A 20,702-nucleotide genomic window follows, 5' to 3' on the forward strand; every position below is an offset into this window, starting at 1 on the left:
GATGTTTTTCTGGAACTCTCTTGCTTTTTCCATGATCCAGCAGATGTTGGCAATTTGATCTCTGCCTTTGTTCCTCTGCCTTTTCTAAAACCAGCTGGAACATCAGGAAGTTCACGGTTCACATGTTACTGAAGCCTGGCTTGGAGAATTTTGAGCATTACTTTACTAGCATGTGAGATGAGTGCAATTGTGCGGTAGTTTGAGCATTCTTTGGCACTGCCTTTCTTTGGGAGTGGAATGAAAACTGACCTTTTCCCGTCCTGTGGCCACTGCTGAGTTTTCCATATTTGCTGGCATACTGAGTGCAGCACTTTCACAGCATCATCTTCCAGGATTTGAAATAGCTCAACTGGAATTCCATCACCTCCACTAGCTTTGTTCATAGTGATGCTTTCTAAGGCCCACTTGACTTCACATTCCAGGATGTCTGGCTCTAGGTAAGTGACCACATCATCGTGATTATCTTGGTTGTGAAGATACTTTTTGTACAGTTCTTCTGTGTATTCTTGCCACCTCTTCTTAATATCTTCCGCTTTTATTAGGTCCATAGCATTTCTGTCCTTTATTGAGCCCATCTTTGCATGAAATATTCCCTTGGTGTCTCTAAAAGTTCTTAATTTTAATTTCCTAAATCTGAAGAAAGCATCATCTTCTATTTAAACTGAAGCTGGTATGTTTTACTCTAGTTTAAAAAAAACCCCACAATCAATCAATATAGTTAAGTCACACAACCTATGGACTGGGAGAAAATATTTGCAAACATTGCAATCAACAAAGGCTTAGTTTCCAAAATATATATTAGTTCATACAACTCAGTAACAACAACAAAAGACCCAATCAAAAACTGGGCAGAAGACTTGCACAGATATTTCTCCAAAGAAGACATACAGATGGTCAATAGGCACGTGAAAAGATGCTCAACACTGCTAATTATTAGAAAAATGCATATGAAAACTACAATGAAGCATACCTCACAAGGGTCGTAACAGACATCCTTAAAAGGTCTACAAATAAGAGATGCCAGAGTGTGGAGAAAAGTGACTCCCCCTATACTGTTGATGGAACGTAATCTAGTGCAGCCACTATGGAAAACAGTATGGAGGTTCCTCAAAAAACTAAAAATAGGGTTGTCATATGATCCAGCAACCCTACTTCTGGGCATGTATTGGGACAAAACTCTTAACTAGTTTTGTGAACTAATGTTCACAGCAGCACTATTTACAATAGTCAAGACATGGAGGCAACCTAAGAGTCCCTCAACAGATGAACGGATAAAGAAGATGTGGGGTGTGTTTATATACACATACACACACATATATACATACATACACATATACACTGGCTTCCCTGGTGGCTCAGACAGTAAAGAATCTCCCTGTAATTCAGGAGACCTGGGAAGATCCCCTGGAGAGGGAATGGCTACCCACTCCAGTATTTTTGCCTGGAGAATCCCATGGACAGAGGAGCCTGGCGGGATATAGTCTATGGTTGCAAAGAGTTGGCCATGACTAAGTGAGCATGCATGCATACATATACACACATACATATACTTACACACAATGGAACAATACCTAGCTTAAGAAAGAATGTAGATCGGCAGCAACCAGAATGGACCTAGAGATTGTTATGCCCAATGAAGTAGGTCAGAAAATGACAAGTACCATATGATATCACTTATGTATGGAATCTAAAATATGAGACAAAAGAACTTAAAATTCACAGACACAGAGAACACATTTGTGTTGCCACGGCGAAAGATGGACTGGGATTAGCAGATACAAACTATTACACACAGAATGATGAAACAACAAGGTGCTACTGTATAGCACAGGAAACTATATTTAACATCCTGTAATAAATCATAATGGAAAAGAAAAAATTAGTTAAGTCATAAATCAGCTTGACAGATTCAAGGATAGAGAAACAGCAAAAGAAGAACCTTGCTGACCACAAGAGCACTCAGGCCATAAAAGAGGTTCTTTGGGGACATGGTTCTGGTACCATCTCAGGAACAGACTAGGACTGCACATCTCCCAAGCCTTAGCGGCATGCTGTGGATGGACTGTCTTCATCTGACCATTAGGAAAGCTGGAGACGCACACTATACTAGAATATTCATTCTCTGTCCAACCACTAATCATGTCTTATATAGGCTTGTTGATTGTTGGGATACTGCAGCCAAATCTGACATGGATACTTAAGTCTTGAAGAGCCAACAGAATTCCAGGCACATGGTCAAGCAGAGGCCACCTGGGAGGTTGTGCCCATGACCCTCAGCTGCTGCAAACCCACAGCCAGGTGCTTGGCCCCAAGTTGCAAATTTCTCAGCAGTACAGCAGCCCCGGCTGATCTCACCTGCTCAGTGTCAGAACGAGTACGCTTCCCTTCGGCTGGAGCTCCATCACTTCGGATCACTTTGGGCTTTCGTTTTTTGCTTGACTCTGATGACATGGCTGTTTGGTGAAGTCAGGAGGGAACAGCAGAGACCTGTTAAGAGAAAGCTTTCAAGCTTTTCTGGAGTTGTAACTGGAGATTTTCCTGGAGTCAGAATACTGAAGTCTGTCTAGCAGTTCTGGCCGCTTATACTCTCGGTAAATCAAGAAAAGTCATCAACCCTCTAAAGCTCTGTAAAAGGGGGAATCATCCCTCAGTCTGTTCAAAATGAACTCGTCTTCCTCATTGCCACCCCACTGACCAAACTCCTCAGCCAGGCACATAAGCCTCTTCCCAGTACTACTGACTGATCATTGTGCTCTGGACCTTCAGCTAAGCACTTTAAGGGTATGTTCTCATGTGGTTCTTAAAACAAGGATTCTCTGAGAGACGAACAAGTGCCATTCTCTCAGACACGAACAAGCATCTCACTTACAGGTGAGAACACTGAGGGTCAGGAAGGTGAATGACTTGTCCAAGATCACACAGCTAGTATGCTAAAGCTTGGATCCACCCCACGCCACAGCAGTGCTCTGGGTAACTACATTATTGTGTCTTGTTGTCTTGCTACCGTGTCATCTGGTGATGCCCTCAACTCCCGGTTGGCTTGAAAATTTAAAAGAACGGAACGGACATTTCATGGGGCTCTAGCACAAAGCATCCTCACTCTGCTACCTCTATCGACTGTCACCAGAGACCCCTGAGGTGGGAAGCCCTATCCCCCCAATCCCAGTAAATCTGTCACCAACACTTAATGAGGGAGCCAAGTCTCCCGAGAGTCCGGTCACAGAAGCCCCAAGTTGAGTCTCAACTCCTCTATCTCATGACTGTGAGTTCTGGGACAAGTCACTTCCTTTTTCTCTGCATCTGTTTCCTCATAGATCAAATGAGAACAGCAGTCCCTACCTCCAGGGTGGTAGTGGACATTAAAACAGGAGGCGTTGCACTGGGGAAGGGAGTGAAGATGATCTGGGAGCTGGGCTTCAGATGGTACCCGAGTGGTTAATAATGTTGAATACCTATGGAGAAAGTTAATTCCTGTCAGTTCTCTTTAGAAACTTCTAGCTGCCTCACAGAGAACGTCTCATTTCTTTGGTTGGCCTTTAACATCTACAAATGCCAATGTCCCTTTATTAAAGAAAGGACTCTATCTCAGATCCTTAGATACCTGAAATCTAATCACAGTCACTAACTTTTTCATGTTCAATAGATTAATCTTTTTTTATCATTACATCCTGCATAGGACAGTGAAAGAAGTGTTCTATTTGTGATAGAGATTAAAATTTTTCTTTCAAAGTAAATTTAAATTTAAAAAATGACTCAGTTAAAAATAAGTTAATTTTCCACAGAGAAGGGGCCCGAACGGCGTTAAGTGTGGGAAATCCTGACTTTGACAGCACAGTCAAGAGTGCTTGGCACAGGCACGCGCACAATACAAGTGAGCTGCTACCACCACCACCTTCGGGGTCGTTTTCTAGAGGCTGCACTGTGGGGCCTGACGATGCTGCGGCCAACATTCTCTACAGGAGGAAACTGAGACCGCGGCGCCGAGCGGCCCGGGTCCCCTGGGAATGACGGCGGAGAACCAGGGTTAGACCCGAGCCCGGGCACGTCCTCGCGCGGCCCACTCCCCAGTTCCAGCGCGCCTGGCCCCACCCCGCCCCGGCCCCCTCCTCACCACACGGCGCCCGGACGCGTCCCGGAGAGCGTGCGACTTCCGGCGTCGGGACTCTGTGGCTTGAGCACCATAGAGAAGCAGAAGGAAGGAGCGGCCGACCGGAAGTCTTCTGCGGAGGCCGGAAGCGGAGCGCGAAGGATCCCTACACCGCCGGCGGGCGGTGCAGGCGGCTGCTGGGCTGTAAGGGGACAACGTGGTGGCGGCAACTGGGTTGTCTGGGCGGGTCCCAGCCGGCTATCCGCCTCACGTTATCCACTGAAACCAGGAAACCGAGGCTCTAAGGGCAGACCTGCACTTTGAACTTTTTAAATTCAAATAAGGGCTCGTTCATCCTGTCCCCAGCGCCTAAAACAATGCCCAGCAACTAGTAGGCGCCCTGCCAAGTATCTGTCAAATGAATTTGTCGTGTGCCCAAGATAACACAAGAATGTAGTAGTGCCATGATCTGAACATTTGTGAATTTGCTTCCCTAACTTGGATTCTTCGGAGAAGGCAATGGCACCCCACTCCAGTACTCTTGCCTGGAAAATCCCATGGATGGAGGAGCCTGGTAGGCTGCAGTTCATGGGGTCGCTAAGAGTCGGACACGACTGAGCGACTTCACTTTCACGCGTTGGAGAAAGGAATGGCAACCCACTCCAGTGTTCTTGCCTGGAGAATCCCAGGGACGGGGGAGCCTGGTGGGCTGCCGTCTATGGGGTCGCATAGAGTCGGACACGACTTAAGCGACTTAGCAGCAGCAGCAGCAACCTGGATTCTTAACTACTGTCATAGTTACAGTAGAACATCCCACAATAGCGAGGGCAGCAAGTCGGAGAGGGCATTAACCCCATCTTAACCTGCCCTTTCCCCCCATTTTTTGACCAAGGCAAATCTAATGCAGCATTTGACAGCTTCAAGTATTTTCTACTCCTGGTATGAATCGTACAGATGGGGTTCAGTACGTTCTACTTAAGGTAGAAACCGAACCCCTGGTTATGCAGTGCAGTTCCTTCTGCCCTAGTGGGAGGCCCTCCCCAACAGTATCTCGGGAAACACAATACCTACCAGTGGGACAGATGAGCCAGGTGGACCTGAGAGGCTGACCTTGCCTGAGGGGTCACCTGCCAAATTTCCTTGTAGATGAAGAAAAGACATCATGGTTTATAGTAAATATTTAATTGGTTCCATCAGCAACTCCAGCACAAGTTTTCCTTGAAAGGGAGGCAGAATCAAGCTACCCAGAGGTTTGTGAGGTGTGGGATCACTGAGAAGGCCTCCAAAGTCACTGACCCCACTCCACACACCCGATGGCCCAGGAGAATGAGGGTAGGGCTGATAGGCTGTGAAGAAGGAGAAAAGGAATTCGGGGTGAGGGAAGACCTAGCCCATAGCTCTGCTAGTAGGAGAGCAGTTGGGAGAGCAGGAGGCTCTCCCTACACAGAAGGGCTGGAACAACTCATTCAAGATCTCAGCCTCTTTATGTGGGGAGCATGAGGTGCACCTCTCCAGCAGTCTTGTATTAGAAGCCCCTCCCCAAGTGGTCGTGTGTCACCTCTGTTCTATCTTCCCCATTCTGTATTCCAAATTCTTCAGTTCAAACCCAAGTTTTGAGTTCTAAGTTCTGCCTTCTGGGTTCCTGTTCCATTCTGTTTCCCTCCCGCAGATTCTTCTCAGCTCCCATTCCTTTTCTCAGCCTTTCTGGGTGGAATATGTGGACATCCTGCCAACTTAGCTAATTTGAGGGCTTTCCCTTTTGCTTCTTGAGGCAGTTCTAGGCTTTCTTCCAGCAGGAGGGTCTTGGCTCAGACTGTCCAGCAAGTGGGTGGCCCAGTGGAGACCAGGGAATTCCTGAGAGCCTGGCCTAGCCTAACCTCCTCCCAGACCACCTTTAATCACTGGACACACTACCTTTTGTGCAACTTAAGCTAATCTAAGGATTTCCAGAGTGATGATTATGAACTGGTGACCTTGAGATGGGGAATCTTAGGAGGAACCTAGACAGCATATTAAAAAGCACAGACATTACTTTACCAAGAAAAGTCTGTCTAGTCAAGGCTATGATTTTTCCAGTAGTCATGTATGGATGTGAGAGTTGGACTATAAAGAAAGCTGAGCGCTGACGAATTGATGCTTTTGAACTGTGGTGTTGGAGAAGACACTTGAGAGTCCCTTGAACTGCAAGGAGACCCAACCAGTCCATCCTAAAGGAGATCAGTCCTGGTATTCATTGGAAGGACTGATGTTGAAGCTGAGACTCCAATACTTTGGCCACCTGATGCGAAGGGCTGACTCATCTGAAAAGACCCTGATGCTGGGAAAGATTGAGGGCAGGAGAAGGGGACAACAGAGGATGAGATGGTTGGATGGCATCACTGAATCAAGAGACATGAGTTTGGGTAAACTCCGGGAGTTGGTGATGGACAGGGAGGCCTGGTGTGCTGCAGTCCATGGGGTTGCAAAGAGTTGGACACGACTGAGTGACTGAACTGAAATGAACTGAGGAGGAAATGTGAGAAGACATAAAAGGTTGCTGTTCCGTTCAGAGAAATTAAAAACTGCTTCCTGCACAGGGGAAAGGGTGGGCAGGAAAGGTGGGAAGGGTCTGGGCAGGGCTGCAAGTTTTCATAACCCCATCATCCTTCAGCTCCCCCTTGTCTGACCTGAGCACTAACCCCCTAGAGTCCATAGGGTAGGAGAGAAAACCAAGACAGCAGAACTGGGAGCTCCTCTGTCCATGGCTACCCTGAGGGAGAGTGGGGGAGGAGATGGAGGCAGCAGCAGCATCACTGGAGAGGTGAGATCTTCAAAGGGATCATGATCCGAGACTCCATGTGTCGCACCAGGGGGACTGCAGAGAGAGAGGCAGAGATCATGAATGGGCTGGAGGTGAGCCAACCCCCCCAAACTGTCCCTTGAAGAAGGAGGAGGAAGCCTGGGATGCTGAGATAGCTAAAGTCCCCCGCTCTCCTGGAGTGGCCTATGGAGAGAGCCACATCTCCCAAGTTATAGGATATGAGGGGACTGAAGTTATGACAAAATGCAGCTTTCAAAATTTGAAGGAAAAAAAAAAACGAGCATTGTTTATTAGTAAAAGTGACTTCACAGATATTATTGCTTAGCACAAAGCCAGGCAAAGAACAGGGTTGCTGCTGCTGCTGCTAAGTCGCTTAAGTCGTGTCCGACTCTTTGCGACCCCATAGACGGCAGCCCATCAGGCTCCACTGTCCCTGGGATTCTCCAGGCAAGAACACTGGAGCAGGTTGCCATTTCTTTCTCCAATGCATGAAAGTGAAAGTGAAGTCGCTCAGTCGTGTCCGACTCTTAGCGACCCCATGGACTGCAGCCCACCAGGCTCCTCCGTCCATGGGATTTTCCAGGCAAGAGTACTGGAGTGGGGTGCCATTGCCTTCTCCGAAAGAACGGGGTAGGGGGATTCAAAGGAAGAGATCAAGAAAATAATTTCAGCAGAAGGAAACTGGCAGGACACAAGCTGTGAGGGTGTCCCCCAAGGGGCTGAGGTTTGAAAAACACTGATTTAGTTCAACTGACTCATGTTACAGGTGTTACAGGGGACACTGCAGTCCAGAGAGGGTCAGCCAAGGTCACCCAGGTAGTCAGACTCTTTCTTCCTGCTCAGTGCTGTTAAACTTGACCATGCTTCCAAATTTCCTACAGTTCTCGTTCAAGTGCAGATCCTGATTCAGTGTGTATGGGGAGGGAGGGAGGCGGCAGGTTGAGCTTGGGCATTTTTAACAAGCTTTCAGGGGAGGATGACACTGTCATCCTGGACCACACTGAGAAAAACAAGGCTCCCGCTTACTCATCAGGAGATGCATTTACCAGCTGGTCAGTGTGCAAGCTCAACTGTAAATTCCTTCAGGAGAAAACAGGCTCCTGTTCTTTCTGCACTTCCTGACCCCCTCCCACCACGGCACATAGTGAGGGCTCAATCAGCATGTACTGGTTCCAGGTGGTTCTCAAGAGTCCCAGCAGAGTGGCAAATGCCATAAGCAAAAAACTTGCTTGAAAAAAATTGTGCTTCCTCTGTGCTGGAGTCTGGGCTATAATTTTATAAATTAGCTCCTGGAACCCTTCGAGGGAGGCACCATCACCATCGGCATCCTACAGGCAGGAAAAGCATCAGTGAAGTGAAAAACCAGGCCCAAGGTCACACTGTGTGGTCAACCACAACACTTCTCTGAGGCAGAGACCACCTGGCTGGGTTACTGCCCCTTCGAGGACTCACCTAGGACAGCCTGCATCCTGTAGAGCATGCCACCAGGACAGGAACCTATGAACTCACTGTCCTGAAAGTGAGTTCCCCATCAGGAGAGGTAATCAAGTAAAGCTAGATCTCCTTACAGAGGGGATTCCATCCTCAGATGGAGCTCTTGGCAGATGACTTCCTAAGAGGTGCTCACCTGTGTAGTAGACATTTTCGTCCCAGCCCCTCTTCCTCCAGGCAGCATTTCTGGTCTCCTCCCGAGACTGCAGGTCTTTATAGGCTGTGGGATAAGGCTTAGGCTCGTTTCTGGGGCACAGGGGACCTGAGCCTGTCCCCAGCACGAGGCCCTCCTCCCATTGCCCCAAACCCTACCCTGCTGTCTCTTCCTCCCCGGATGCTTCTGCTGTCGTCTTTGACAATCAGTACATTTGCCGACAACTCCCAAATGTATATCTCCAGCCCAGAACTCTCCCTCAGGTTCTGGACTCAAATATCCAGTGTCCACTTGATGTATCCACTTGACAGTGTATCCGCTGTCCACTTAGATGTGTCAGTGTCTCAAAGGTAATCCTTCCAAGGACCAAATGTACACTCCTGACCCTTCCAACCTGCCCCTCCAGGGGTCTCACTAAGCAACACACAGCTACTCAAGCAGGAGTCCGGGAGTCCTGGAGTCTCCTGTCTTTCCCCGCCCCACGCAGACAATTCATCCACCGGTCCCACTGGATCCACCTCCAGACCACTGAGTCTGTGGACCTCTCAGCATCTTCACTGTCCAGGCCAGCCTCCTCTCCCACCTGAGCTAGTGTAACCATCTCCTGATGCCCCACATCCTCTTTTGCTCCCCTACAAAGTGCTCTCAACATAGCACATGGCAGCCAGAACAATCATTAGAATGCAAACTGGGTCATATCACACTGCTTAAAATGCTGTAGCAGTCTCCTGTTGCATTTAGAATAAGTCCCAGCTCATCTTCATGGCCTGCAAGACCCAGTGCAATCCGGCCAATCCCCATCTTCCCACTCTTCCCCACTCCCTCCACCCTGGGCTCCTATGCATGCCTCAAAACCCTGAAGGCCTTTCCCTGCCACAGGGCCTTTGCACATGTTGTTCCACTTGGAATACCGTTCTCTGACAGCTCGCAGCTGACTCCTCATTCTGTAGCTAAGCTTACATTCACCTCCTTAGAAAGATGTTCTAGTCTATTCAAGCCAGTGAAGCTTCCCATGTTTGTCTTCCTTATTTCTCCCTGTCCCTTGATGATTTGTAAAAATCCGAAATTATCCTTTTTGTTAGTTTATGTCTGAGGTGGTGTCTCCCCCTGCTAGAACGTAAGCTCCACAAGGACACTAATGTATTCGCAGTGTCAACACAGAGTGACAGTGGAGAAAGGAGGGGGCCACGGAGGGCTCCTGGGGGGTCCCCAGCCTACCCCAGAGATGGTGCACGACGTAGAGCTCTCCTATCTGCGAGAAGAAGCCGCCCACCGCCTCCTGGTTCTCCTGCCGGTACTTGATGGCCCGAGCCCTGGGGATGGCAGAAGAGTGTGGGGCCAAGGCCAGGGCGGGTGCAGAGGGCCCTCTGTGGGGATCCCAGGCTGGTTTCTCAGTCACACATCAAGGGAGGAGCCCAGGGTAGAGCCCTCGGCTCTCAGAGACGACCGGGGACTTGGGTGACGGAGGTGCGGCTGCTGGCTGTGTGTTCTACCCCATTCGTCTAGAGGATCCTCATCCCCTTGGTTGGATTGTTGCCTGCTCCTGGACCCACGAGGCACAGAGGATGCCGTGTTCTCTGCCACAGCACCCGGAAAACGAGGCCCACCAGGTGACCAGGGTCCCCCCAACCCCCTGGCACGACCACTCACCAGTTGTTCCCCCACTCGATCATGGTTCCTGGCTGAAAGAGAACCAGAGCAGAGGGTGGGAATGAGCCCCTACCTGGGATTTCAAGCCTCACTGTTGGGTGGGGCTGGGAAACTGTCTCTCCAGCTCCAGGGGCCGCCTGGCCTCCTGCAGGGGCCCTGACTCACCCCTGAGCATGCATGTATGCACACGTGCATACACACCTCTTCTGAGGCCAGAAGCCCCAGTCCAGGTGCTGGGGCACTGGGCCCACCCCCCACCTCTCAGGCTCCCGGGACAGCACACTGCTGCAGGGAGGGGGAGGCACCTTGAGCTTGTACGTCCTCAGCTCGTAGATGTTGGGGCCGGCTCTAGGCTGTGGCTCATTCCAGAAGCTGAACTCGAGGAGCAGCTGGTTTCTCCTGGACAGCAACATCTGGCTCCGCTCCTTTCGGAACTCCAGGTACTCCTGCGGGTGGGGTGGGGCCAGGCGAGCTGGGCACAGCAGCCAGGAAGTGCCCCACCCCCCAGCGGTGTGCCCCAGGGGGTGGCGGAGGCAGCCCCCAACACAGGGCTGAGTCAGAACCAGCACCCGGAGAGGTGAGCCGAGTGGATGCCCACGTACCTTGTTGTTCTTGAGCTTGTTCATGCAGTCCATGAGGGCTGGGTAGCCCCCTGAGAATCGCCATAGGTGTACTGTTTGTGGGGACAGGGAGGAAGGCACAGGTCAGGGGGCTGCGCGGACCCTGCCCTGCTCTGCGCCCACCAAGCTCCATGTGTATGTGATAGGAGGAGCCTCCAGCCAGTTCTCTGTAGCATCAAGACTCTCTGAGTTCCTTTGCCTTGCCAGGGGCAGTGCTGGGTAGGGGAAACCCCAGACACAAGCCTAGGAGACTAGGGTTTGAGCTGCAGCTCTGCCAAGTGGCCTTTGACCCCTCTAGGCCTCAATGTCCTCATCTTGAGAATAAGGCACCCACCCAATCTTCCTTAAAGAGCAACAAGAAGAGGATCAGAGTGAACTTATACCCTAGGAGCTGTGGCATGTGAAAGCTGACCTCATAGCAGGTCTGTGAGGGGTAGGCTGGGTCAAAGGAAGGGGCAGGTAGGCTGAGATGGATTACTCCAGGACAGTGAATTGAAAGTGAAACCAAGGAACAGAACAGCCCGTGCAGTATGCTACCATGTGTGTTTAGGCAGGGAGGGACATATCCAGAGATGCTGGGCTGTGCACCATCTCTCAGTGGAGACCCGAGAGATTGTGACAGGAGATGCCCTTGGGCCAGAGAACTGAGGCTTTGGGATCTCGAGCAGGAGGAAGGCTTACGTTCCAATGAAAATTCTTTGTGCCATTTGCAGTTTTTTTTATCACAGCCTCTGTACTTGGTTCTTACAAATTCATTAAAATGTGGATTCCTCAGGGAGTCTGTTCCCCACCTGATTCTACAAGGTGCACAACCCTTCAAGACACCCAAAATATAGACATGCTTTAAAATTCAAGCTCTCATTACTCAAAGTTCATTTCTCAATTAGCAAATACGTAGGAGAATCCAAGAAGTACTGCAGAAACTGATTAAGTTGTACCTAAAGATGGGAAAGCTGTAAGGGGTGCGATGGAAGACAGTCGGCTTTTTCTTACCCCACTATCAATGTGTCAATGATTACTGAAACAGAATAAATGATTAAGAGAATCTACCTAACTGCAGATCACAGATTAAAAAAAAAATCCTATTATCAGGGCAATTGAAGGATGAGATAGGTTGGTTTGTGAGACAGTGAGCTCCCCATTGCTGGGAGCATTCAAGGGAAGCATAGAGGACCTTCTGTCAGGGCCAGAGGAGCTCCCTGTGCTACCTGCAGTCTAATCAGCACTGTCTGAAAGGACTCTCGACTATGATGGAAAAGTTCCACAGCTGTGCCAACCAAGGTGGTAGCCATGAGTCACATATTTCTATCAATGGGCACTTGAAATGTGGCTTCTGTTGACTGGGGAACTGAATTTTTCTTATTTAACTTTACCCAATTTAAACTTAAATAGCTGCATGTGGTTAGTGGTTACCTCCCGGGACAGCACAGATCTAAACGCCAAGGCCCCTTGGAGTGGCTGGGACGCTGTGAGTGAACCAAATTCATGTGTGGGTCCTCACAGCTGGTGCCAACCGACATGGGATGGAGCCTGCTGGGGTATTCCTGAAGCTGCACGGAACCAGCTCAGACAAGAGGCCCTGTTCATTCCATAAATATGCATGGCATCCTGGGGATTCTGTGGTGAAGACAGACAGGCAGGGGCCCTGTCCGCTGGGAGGCAGACACAACAGGGCACATGGTCAAGGCTGTGGAGAGGCAAGTCCTGGGGCCTGGGGAGACGGGAGAGCTGCCTCACCCAGCTCGGGTGGAGGGAATCAGGGGAGGCCTCCAGGAGGAGGTGATATCTACACCAAAATAAAAGGTGAGTAGAGGAGTGAGCCAAGAAAAGGAGGCCAGGGAGAAAGAGCTTCAGGCTGATGAAACGGGGAACAGCAGCCTGGAACTAGAGGGAAAACCTGTCCACTTGACGAACGGAAAGGAGTCCGGGGTGGGATGATGCAGTGAGCAGGAAGACGTGGTGAGAGGAGACCCGAGGCAGGGCAAGGAAGGGCTCAAGAGCCTCGTGGGCCACCCCAAGGGCAGAGGGAGCCATCACAGATATGAGCAGGGGAGAAAGCCCACGAGGACTGCACTGAGAAGGACCCCCCTGGGCACCACTGTGCGGGGGGCGTGGAGGGCAGCCATCTGTGCTGGGGGGTGGGCAGCTCACCTGCCTGGTCCTGCTCCCCGTACCACGTGTTCCAGTTGCCCACGAGCGAGCAGGGGTAGTCCTCATCCAGGTGCAGCTTGGGCAGCACAGCCTCCCTGTGGGTGGTAGGGGCACAGAGAGGGGGAGGGCTCACACCAGCCCCCAGAGCCCCTGGGTTAAGGCTTCCGACTCAGGCCCTCAGGACACTAACATGCAGAGGCCACACAGGATGTGTGGCTCTGAAGTCTACAGCCCCCGGATTTGTGCACAGAGAACAGGGCTGGGACAGAGTCCCCCATCCAGGCAGGGGCGGGGACGGGAGGGTTAGGCTCACTCACGTCAGGCTGTTGTAGGCGTCCAGACACTCGGGCTTCACATTGTGAACTGAGACAGAGGACAGAGAACGGGAGGTGAAGTGACGGGGAGGGGGTGTCTGTGGGAAGCTGGGATGGGGGTAGCCCCACAGGGCCTGGGCTCCCAGCACTTGAAGAGGCTCCTCTTCAAGTCCCCAGCAGGAGCCTCGCAGGCCCCGGGAAGGCAGGTTGGCCGACTCCACAGCCACTCACACTGGATCTTATAGAGGTTGCTGGTCTCCTTCTTGGACAGCAGCGTGGAGTGGGCGTCCTTCCGGGGGTCCACCTTGTGTACGAAGAGGGACCGGAACCAGCTGCCTTCGTTGTCCTTGGAATAGAAGCTGCGGGACAGAAGAGTTCAAGGGGGACCTGCTTCCATCTGCCCAGAAGCCTTGCTCCCCGAGGCTGGTGACACACTTTTCTGGGAATGGGGCCATGGAATCCCATGGCAGCTCCAGCGGATTTCATGTCATTGGAGCCAGCCACGGGGATCCTGGCTGCCCAGTTCGCTTCTTGAAACTCTGCAGAGCCTCAGGAGGCCAGGGGAGGCAGCCCCACTCCCGCCTCTCTCCAGCCTCCCTGCCTCCCCTTCACCCCCTTCCAAGAGGTCCTCCACTTGGACCCTGCAACTGTATCCCTTGCCAAAAGGGTGAACCCCAAACACATCTTGCCTGGTGTCCAAAACCTGGGACAGCCCAACTTACCCTGGCGGCCTCCCCTCTGCTCCACCCCTACCTGTGTATCCTGCTCTCCAAGTGTGCCTCTCCCTGAACACACCAGATGCTTTCACTCTGTGCTTTCTTTGCAATTTCTGTCCCCTCTGACGAGAAGCCTGCACCCACGGTCCTCCCCAGCGCTCACACTACACCTGGCCCGGGCCTGATGCCGGCCCCCACAGATGGAGCGCCCAAGACATGCACGCCCTGTCCTTGAGGAGGTCACAGTCCGCTGAAAGAAGGGGACCTTGGAACACAGTTACAGCCAGAGGTCTCTGGGAGAGCCCAGATGAGTGAGCCTGAACTTGGCCCCTGGAAGTCTGGGTGAGCTCTCCAATGGAGGTGATCTGGACAGTTTCCAAATCTCCAGGGCTGGTTTGGCAGATAAAGGCAGATAGAGGGGGGTCAAAGGCATCAGGAGGCAAGATTCATTCATTTATTCGGCCAACACTTAATTGACAAATTCCTGCCCTGTGCACGTTGCTGAATGAATGAATGACATGCCTTGTTCAGAGCAGGGGGACCAATCACCAGGTCCTGCCAGATTACAACTGCACTCCCCCACACAAGGTCCCAGCGGGGGTGGGGTTATGTTTAGGCTGCCAGAGGTGATAAATCATCTTACTTAGCAGCAGTGGTGAGGCTTGTAGCCAGGCCTGAAACACCAGCCTCCTGCTAGATGAGTTCCAGCCCAGGAGCCTGGCTGTGGGGGCCCCATCAGCAAATTCTCTTCTTTTTTGAGCCTTTTTTGTGGCTAGAATAAATGTCTTGCAAATCAAAGTATTGCTTTTCTGCAAAATATGAATTGAGCACTGGGACTGATAAAATCTGAACAGCATCTTAAAAATGACGATATATTTGTATGAGCACAGAGGAAAGATAATTAAGGATTTGTTCCAAACTGTTTTTTTGTTGGTTTGTTTGGTTTTGGCCATGCCAGGCGGCCTGCAGGATCCTAGTTCCTTGACCAGGGAATGAACCTGGGTCACAGCAGTGAAAGCATTGAGTCCTAACCAGGCCACTGGGGAACTCTCAGCCCCACGCCGTTAATACTGCTTACCTGGGAGAGGGAAGAGGAAGATGGTTAAACTTTTCGTTATTCATGATAATTTTTTGTAAAGCTAAAAGAAAAAACTTTTAAATATTTATGAATTCATAGGCTTTCTATTGTTGTGTGTACTGCTTCATCAAAAACAAAAAGACACAAACTTCCCTGGTGGTCCAGTGGTTAAGACTCTGAACTTCCACTTCAGGGGGCTAGGGTTTGATCCCTGGTCAGGGAACTAAGATCCCGTATACCTGGCAGTCAAAAAACAAAAAAATCTGAAAAAGAATATATATATATATATATAAAGCCATTAAAAGTGTGTATATATATATATAAAGCCATTAAAAGTATATATATATAAAGCCATTAACAGTATATGTATATGTAAAAATAAAGCCATTCCTTTTTCCAGGGGATCTTCCTGACCCAGTGATTGAACCTGGGTCTCATGCATTGCAGGCAGATTCTTTACCATCTGAGCCACCAGGCAAACTCTACACTTGAATGTTTTAAAATTTTTAATTAAAAAAAAAAGACAGTTGTCATCAGATGGCCAATGTGGTCTGCGGAAACTGGGGACCAGAATAAGGGAGCCTCACTGTGGCTCACACTGGCTGAGGATAGCCTCTGCCAGGGACCCATGATCAGCTTGTCAGTACCAGGATCCCGCTGAATCTATACAACGAGAGTATAACGTTAATACTATTCATATCCCCATTTTTGAGATAAGAAAATAGAAGGTCCTGGGTGGGAGGGTTAAGAAACTTGTCCCAGACCACACAGCAAATTGGGACAGAGAGCTCTGGCAAGAGCCCAGAGCTCTTTCCTCTAAAGCCAGCTCCACCCTCAGGTCAGGTACCAACCGGGGGAACTAGCATCAGGGAGATACTATAAAGAAGCAGGTGTTTTTTAGCAAAGCCACTGGTAGAGGGACCTGACCTTTGGTTTGAATGTAGAGAGGCTGTGTCCCCTGGAAGGGGTGGTGACAGAGAGGACAGCAACTCCTACTCTTTGTCAATCAAGACCTTTGCTCCAGGACTGGGCCTTGAGTAATTTATTAACATCAGCATTGACCAGGATAAACAGCCAAGTGGCCAGCCCTGGAGAGAGAGCCTGGAACCTGGGTGCTGGGGAGTGTCCGGGAGCTCCCAACTCTTCCCACCTCCTCTTTCCTGCCTCCACATCTCGGTTTCCCCACGTGTCAAAAGAGCAGGGCGGCGCAGCCTATGTCCAAAGATCTTTTCTGCAGGTCCCAAGAAGATCCCAGAGCAAGGTCTGAACTTGAAGCTAGCATCTGTAGGTTCACATTTCAAGAATTCAAATTTCACTTTTTCAATGAAATCACAACATCCTCCTGTCCTTGAGCTCCCCAACCCTTCTCACACTGCTCCCTACTTTTTCCACAGCTCCTTCTAACACACTGTAGAATTTGGGGGTTCAGTATGTGCCGTCTGCCGTCTCCCACTGGCAGCAGCCCCATGTAGCCTGCGATGCTCTCTCTCCTGTGCATCCCTGCTGTCTCCCCAGGGCCTGGAAGAGCGCTGGGCACGCGGCACACGCTCAGCCCACGCCGGGGGAAAGAGTGAAGGAGTGTGGGGGAGCTAAGACAGAGCTGCATGAAAATGATGACATCTGGGAGGTAGGAAAGCAGAGAGAGGGTGGACCCGGGCTCCGTGTGGACTCGGGATGCAGGGCCCCTTTGTATCCCCACCACCACCAGCAGAGTTACTGCTTAAGAGCACAGGTTCTGGACAAACCCAGGACTAGTCCCAGCTCAGCATCACCTCTCTGAGCCTCATGTGCCTTGCAGAGAAAAGGGCAGACACAGCAGTGCATCTAGTATCACTGTTCCTACCTAACTGATCTCCTAGCTCCCACTTGTCCTCTTTTTTCCTAACCTGCCCGTTGGTTTTGTGAAGTACCACGGTTGTGATGCTATCTGTCCACTTGAAAATCTTCTATTGCTCCCTAATGCCCGTAAACCAAGGCTAGATGTCTCCACTTACTCTAATCTATTTTGCCAAGCTTTCAAGTCAATTTCCTTTTTTAAAAAACATTTTTCTTTTTTATTTGTTTTTGGCTGCCCCACTCAGCTTGTGGGTTCTTAGATCCCCAGCCAAGGATTGAACCCAAGTCTCCCGCAGTGGATGTGTGGAGTCTTCATCACTGGACCGTCAGGAAGTCCCCACTTCCCTTCTAAATTTGGTGACCACCAATCCAAGATTCCCTATCATTAGCATCACCTAAGAACTTGTTAGCCATCTATGGGGTCGCACAGAGTCAGACATGACTGAAGTGACTTAGCAGCAGCAGCAGCAGCAAGAACTTGTTAAGGCTTTTCCAGCTCCACCCAGAACCACTGCAACAGAAACTTCCGGGGGCAGGCATAGCAATCTGGGTTTTAACAAGTCTGCCAGGGGATTCTGACGCATGCTCAGGCTTAAGGATCACTGCTCTAAGGTAGTCCCAATTTCTTTCTTTTTTCATGTAATCTCAGTAAATTATCCCAGAAACACCAACGATTCTGCTATCTAAACTATACTAAGAATGCCCCTTAGGCCCAGAAAAACCAGTTCAACCCCTTCCATAAAAACACTTCTCCTGGGACTTCCAGCAGTGCAGGGGGTGCGGATTAGATCCCTGGGTAACTAAGTTCCCACACGCTGCGTGGCCAAAAAACAAACAAAAAGCCCACCTCTCCTATTTCCCCCTCAGCCTGGAGCGGACATTCTCTACCCGCTAGGGTACCCAGCACAACGCTTTTAGCCTGGGAGCTGTTCAACAAATGTCTGCCCCAGATGAGAACTTTGGAGACACACTGGCACTCTCAACAGGGATAGTGGTCTGGTGCCACCCCACATGAAACTGCTCCGGAATGTCCTGGATTGATATGCTAGCAAGTTTGGCTCTACGCACACTCTCAAACACTCTTCTATCTGGAGTCGGCTGACTTTAGAAAGGGGCCACGTTTCAGTTTACTGCTCCACAAGCATGTTTTCGGGCTTCCCTGGGGGCTCAGGCAGTGAAGAGTCTGCCTGCAATGCAGGAGACCTGGGTTCGATCCCTGGGTCGGGAAGATCCCTGAGAAGGGAATGACTACCCATTCCAGTATTCTTGCCTGGAAATTCCATGGACAGGGGAGCCTGGTGGGCTACAGTCCATGGGGTCACAAAGAGTTGGAGACGACTGAGTAACTCACACACACACACACACACACACACACACACACACACACACAATTATGTCTTTAGAAGACATACAGGAAGAACTAAAGTCCTTTTAACAACAGGACTACTGATGTAGCAGTAACAACTGCTGCATATTGAGCACTTACTATGCGCTGAGAACTGATCTTCACAATATGTTTTTGAGAAAAATGAGGCTCAAAAACAAACAAAACCAAAAACAAAATAGAGAAAAATGAGGCCCAGAGATGTACCAGGCCTTATTCAAGGACAATTAACCAATGGCCAAGAGGATTCCAATCCAGGTCCATCTGACTTCAAAGCCCCACTCTGAGCTCAAGAGGCCAGAGGGCCCCTCTAAGGGACTCCAGAGAGATGGGGCAGACAGGTATCCAAGGTGGGAACCAGGGCACAGGTAACTTCGCAGCAGTCCTTGAGACACTGCAAGTATGAATCCAAGCACCGTCACAGCAATCCTGCAAAAAACACCTGGCAGAGACCTCCAGTCCTACTTCAGAGAGAAGGAGACCAAGGGCCCTAGAGGTTCAGCACCTCGTCCAAGATAACAGAGCAGCAGGCTGCCTACACGGCTTATGTTCCTCCTGTGGCCTCCTGATGTTCTGGCTCTACCACCAACCAGTTCTGTAAGGCTAGGGAAGTGAGGTCCTGCCCCCAGCTTGGATTTCCTCATCTGGAAAATGAGGGGATCACAGAACATGACCTTCCCAAAGCCCCTTCAGCCCTGACATTATAAGGGACTCATGAAGACATTGCTTGAGACATAGGCTTGGGCAAGGGGCAACATTTGTTACAAGTTCACCAAGCGCTGGGTACCTTACACACATGACTGCTAATCCTCAACAACTCTGTGAAATCATTCTACTTTCTCACCCCCATTTTACAGATGAGGAATCTGAGACTTCAAGAGGCCAAATAATTCATGCAAGGTCACCTCACTGAAAACGGCTGAGTTGGCTGTGTAGGTGCCAGGCAAACTCTAGGTTCTCTCCATGTCGTGAGCTTTCTCCCCAGTTACTGAGCCGTCAAACCAGTCAATCAACCCTGAATATTCACTGGAAGGACTGATGCTAAAGCTGAAGCTCCAATACTTTGGCCGTCTGATGTGAAGAGCTGACTCACTGGAAAAGACCCTGATGCTGGGAAGAACTGAGGGCAGGAGGAGAAGGGGGTGACAGAGAATGAGATGGTTGGATGGCATCACTTACTCAATGAATATGAGTTTGAGCAAACTCTGGGAGATAGTGAAGGACAGGGAGGCCTGGCGTCTCGCAGTCCATGGGGTCTCAGAGTCGCGCACAACTTAGCAACTGAACGATAACAGCAGGGTGGGTGGGGAAGCTGGAGAAGGAAATGGCAACCCACTCCAGTATTCTTGCCTGGATAACCCCATGAACAGAGGAGCCTGGTGGGCTACAATCCAAGGAGTCGCAACAGAGCTGGACACAACTTAAGAACTAAACACCGGGGTGAAGGCACACGCCTGGCTCTTCTTCTCCAGCCTCCCCGACTCCACGGCACAACACTCTGTATCGTCTCACAACAAGGTCTAACAGAACTCACAGCTTCACACCTAGGCTGCTGGGCAGGACAGACCCCTGCCTCCTTTCCACAGGTGGGGGGACAGGTGTCCTCACTTCTTTGGCAAATCTTCCTGAGCACACACTGTCCTGAGCCCTGAGCCAAGGGCTGGGGAAACAGAAAGATGAGGTGATGGTCCAGTGGGAGGGACAGGCAACTGTTTAGAGGGTGGGAAGAGCAGAGATGGGGGAAGAACAGGGCGCCAGAGGGAGGAGGGCGGGGCCGCCCAGGGCCAGTCAGGGAGGCCCAGAGGAGGGACCAAACAAAAGACCAGGCTCTGGGCCGGGTCCAACCAGCCTCCCTCCCCCAGAAGGCCACCAGTTGTGGCGCAAGGACCACAGGGGTGTCAGGAAGCCCGGGTCCAGACTCGGTGCTGCCTCAGGACGGCAGGGGGAGTGACCTTGGGAACTCCCACCCTTTCTCAGGCTTCCTTTGCTTCCCTTGTGCTGTTTATGGTTGGGAAGCCAAGGATCTGTGCAGCCATGGCCCTTGGGAATCTCCATGGCTCCCCATACCTCTGACCCCCAGAACTAACCGAGGGAGGAGCTGCCTGTCGTAGAAGTCCCCCGGGGTGCCCATCTCACAACCACCGCAAAGGCCAGGGAAAGGGCCACTGCTCCCGCCCTCTGCCAGTTCCCACTCCCCACGCCCCACGGCCTACCCCTCCCATTCACCCAGTCCTTCAGTCTCTGCCCAGAGCCAAGTACCTAGCAGGGCAAAGACCCTGCGCCCACCTTTCCCACCTCCCCCATTCTTTGCCCAGACCTCCTCCTCAGGCTTAGAGATTCGCCCTCGGCCTCTAACCATTAGACTGCAAGCCCGAGTCTCTGCCCATCCCCCAGGCCCAGACCCTGGCTCCCACTCTCGCG

The 20,702-nt window shown here is 50.8% G+C and overlaps 2 protein-coding genes across 4 annotated transcripts in view; both read right to left on the reverse strand.

Moving 5' to 3' along the window:
* Positions 1-4,227, reverse strand: part of THOC5 (THO complex 5) — a 30,971-nt gene extending 26,744 nt beyond the window's left edge. For 2 of the 3 annotated variants that reach the window (XM_010828739.1, XM_010828737.1), the window contains exons 1-3: positions 4,112-4,226; positions 3,340-3,452; positions 2,356-2,487 (exon numbers count right to left, since the gene is read on the reverse strand). In XM_010828739.1, coding sequence (XP_010827041.1) covers positions 2,356-2,451 — 96 coding nt within the window. In that variant the 5' untranslated portion in view covers positions 2,452-2,487; positions 3,340-3,452; positions 4,112-4,226. Of the gene's footprint in view, positions 1-2,355; positions 2,488-3,339; positions 3,453-4,111 lie in introns of all 3 variants that reach the window. The other variant, XM_010828738.1, reaches the window with a different exon arrangement.
* A 1,025-nt stretch (positions 4,228-5,252) lies between these two features.
* The window catches only part of NIPSNAP1 (nipsnap homolog 1 (C. elegans)), a 15,767-nt gene continuing 317 nt past the window's right edge, over positions 5,253-20,702 (reverse strand). Inside the window, exons 2-10 of the mRNA XM_010828741.1 lie at positions 13,499-13,626; positions 13,271-13,316; positions 12,954-13,048; positions 10,785-10,855; positions 10,488-10,628; positions 10,183-10,214; positions 9,751-9,845; positions 8,515-8,598; positions 5,253-6,941 (exon numbers count right to left, since the gene is read on the reverse strand). Of these exons, the coding sequence (XP_010827043.1) occupies positions 6,877-6,941; positions 8,515-8,598; positions 9,751-9,845; positions 10,183-10,214; positions 10,488-10,628; positions 10,785-10,855; positions 12,954-13,048; positions 13,271-13,316; positions 13,499-13,626 (757 nt within the window). The 3' untranslated portion in view covers positions 5,253-6,876. The remainder of the gene's footprint in view (positions 6,942-8,514; positions 8,599-9,750; positions 9,846-10,182; positions 10,215-10,487; positions 10,629-10,784; positions 10,856-12,953; positions 13,049-13,270; positions 13,317-13,498; positions 13,627-20,702) is intronic.

This window comes from Bison bison, unplaced genomic scaffold (genome assembly GCF_000754665.1).
Source record: "Bison bison bison isolate TAMUID 2011002044 unplaced genomic scaffold, Bison_UMD1.0 scf7180017864495, whole genome shotgun sequence".
NCBI lineage: Eukaryota > Metazoa > Chordata > Mammalia > Artiodactyla > Bovidae > Bison > Bison bison.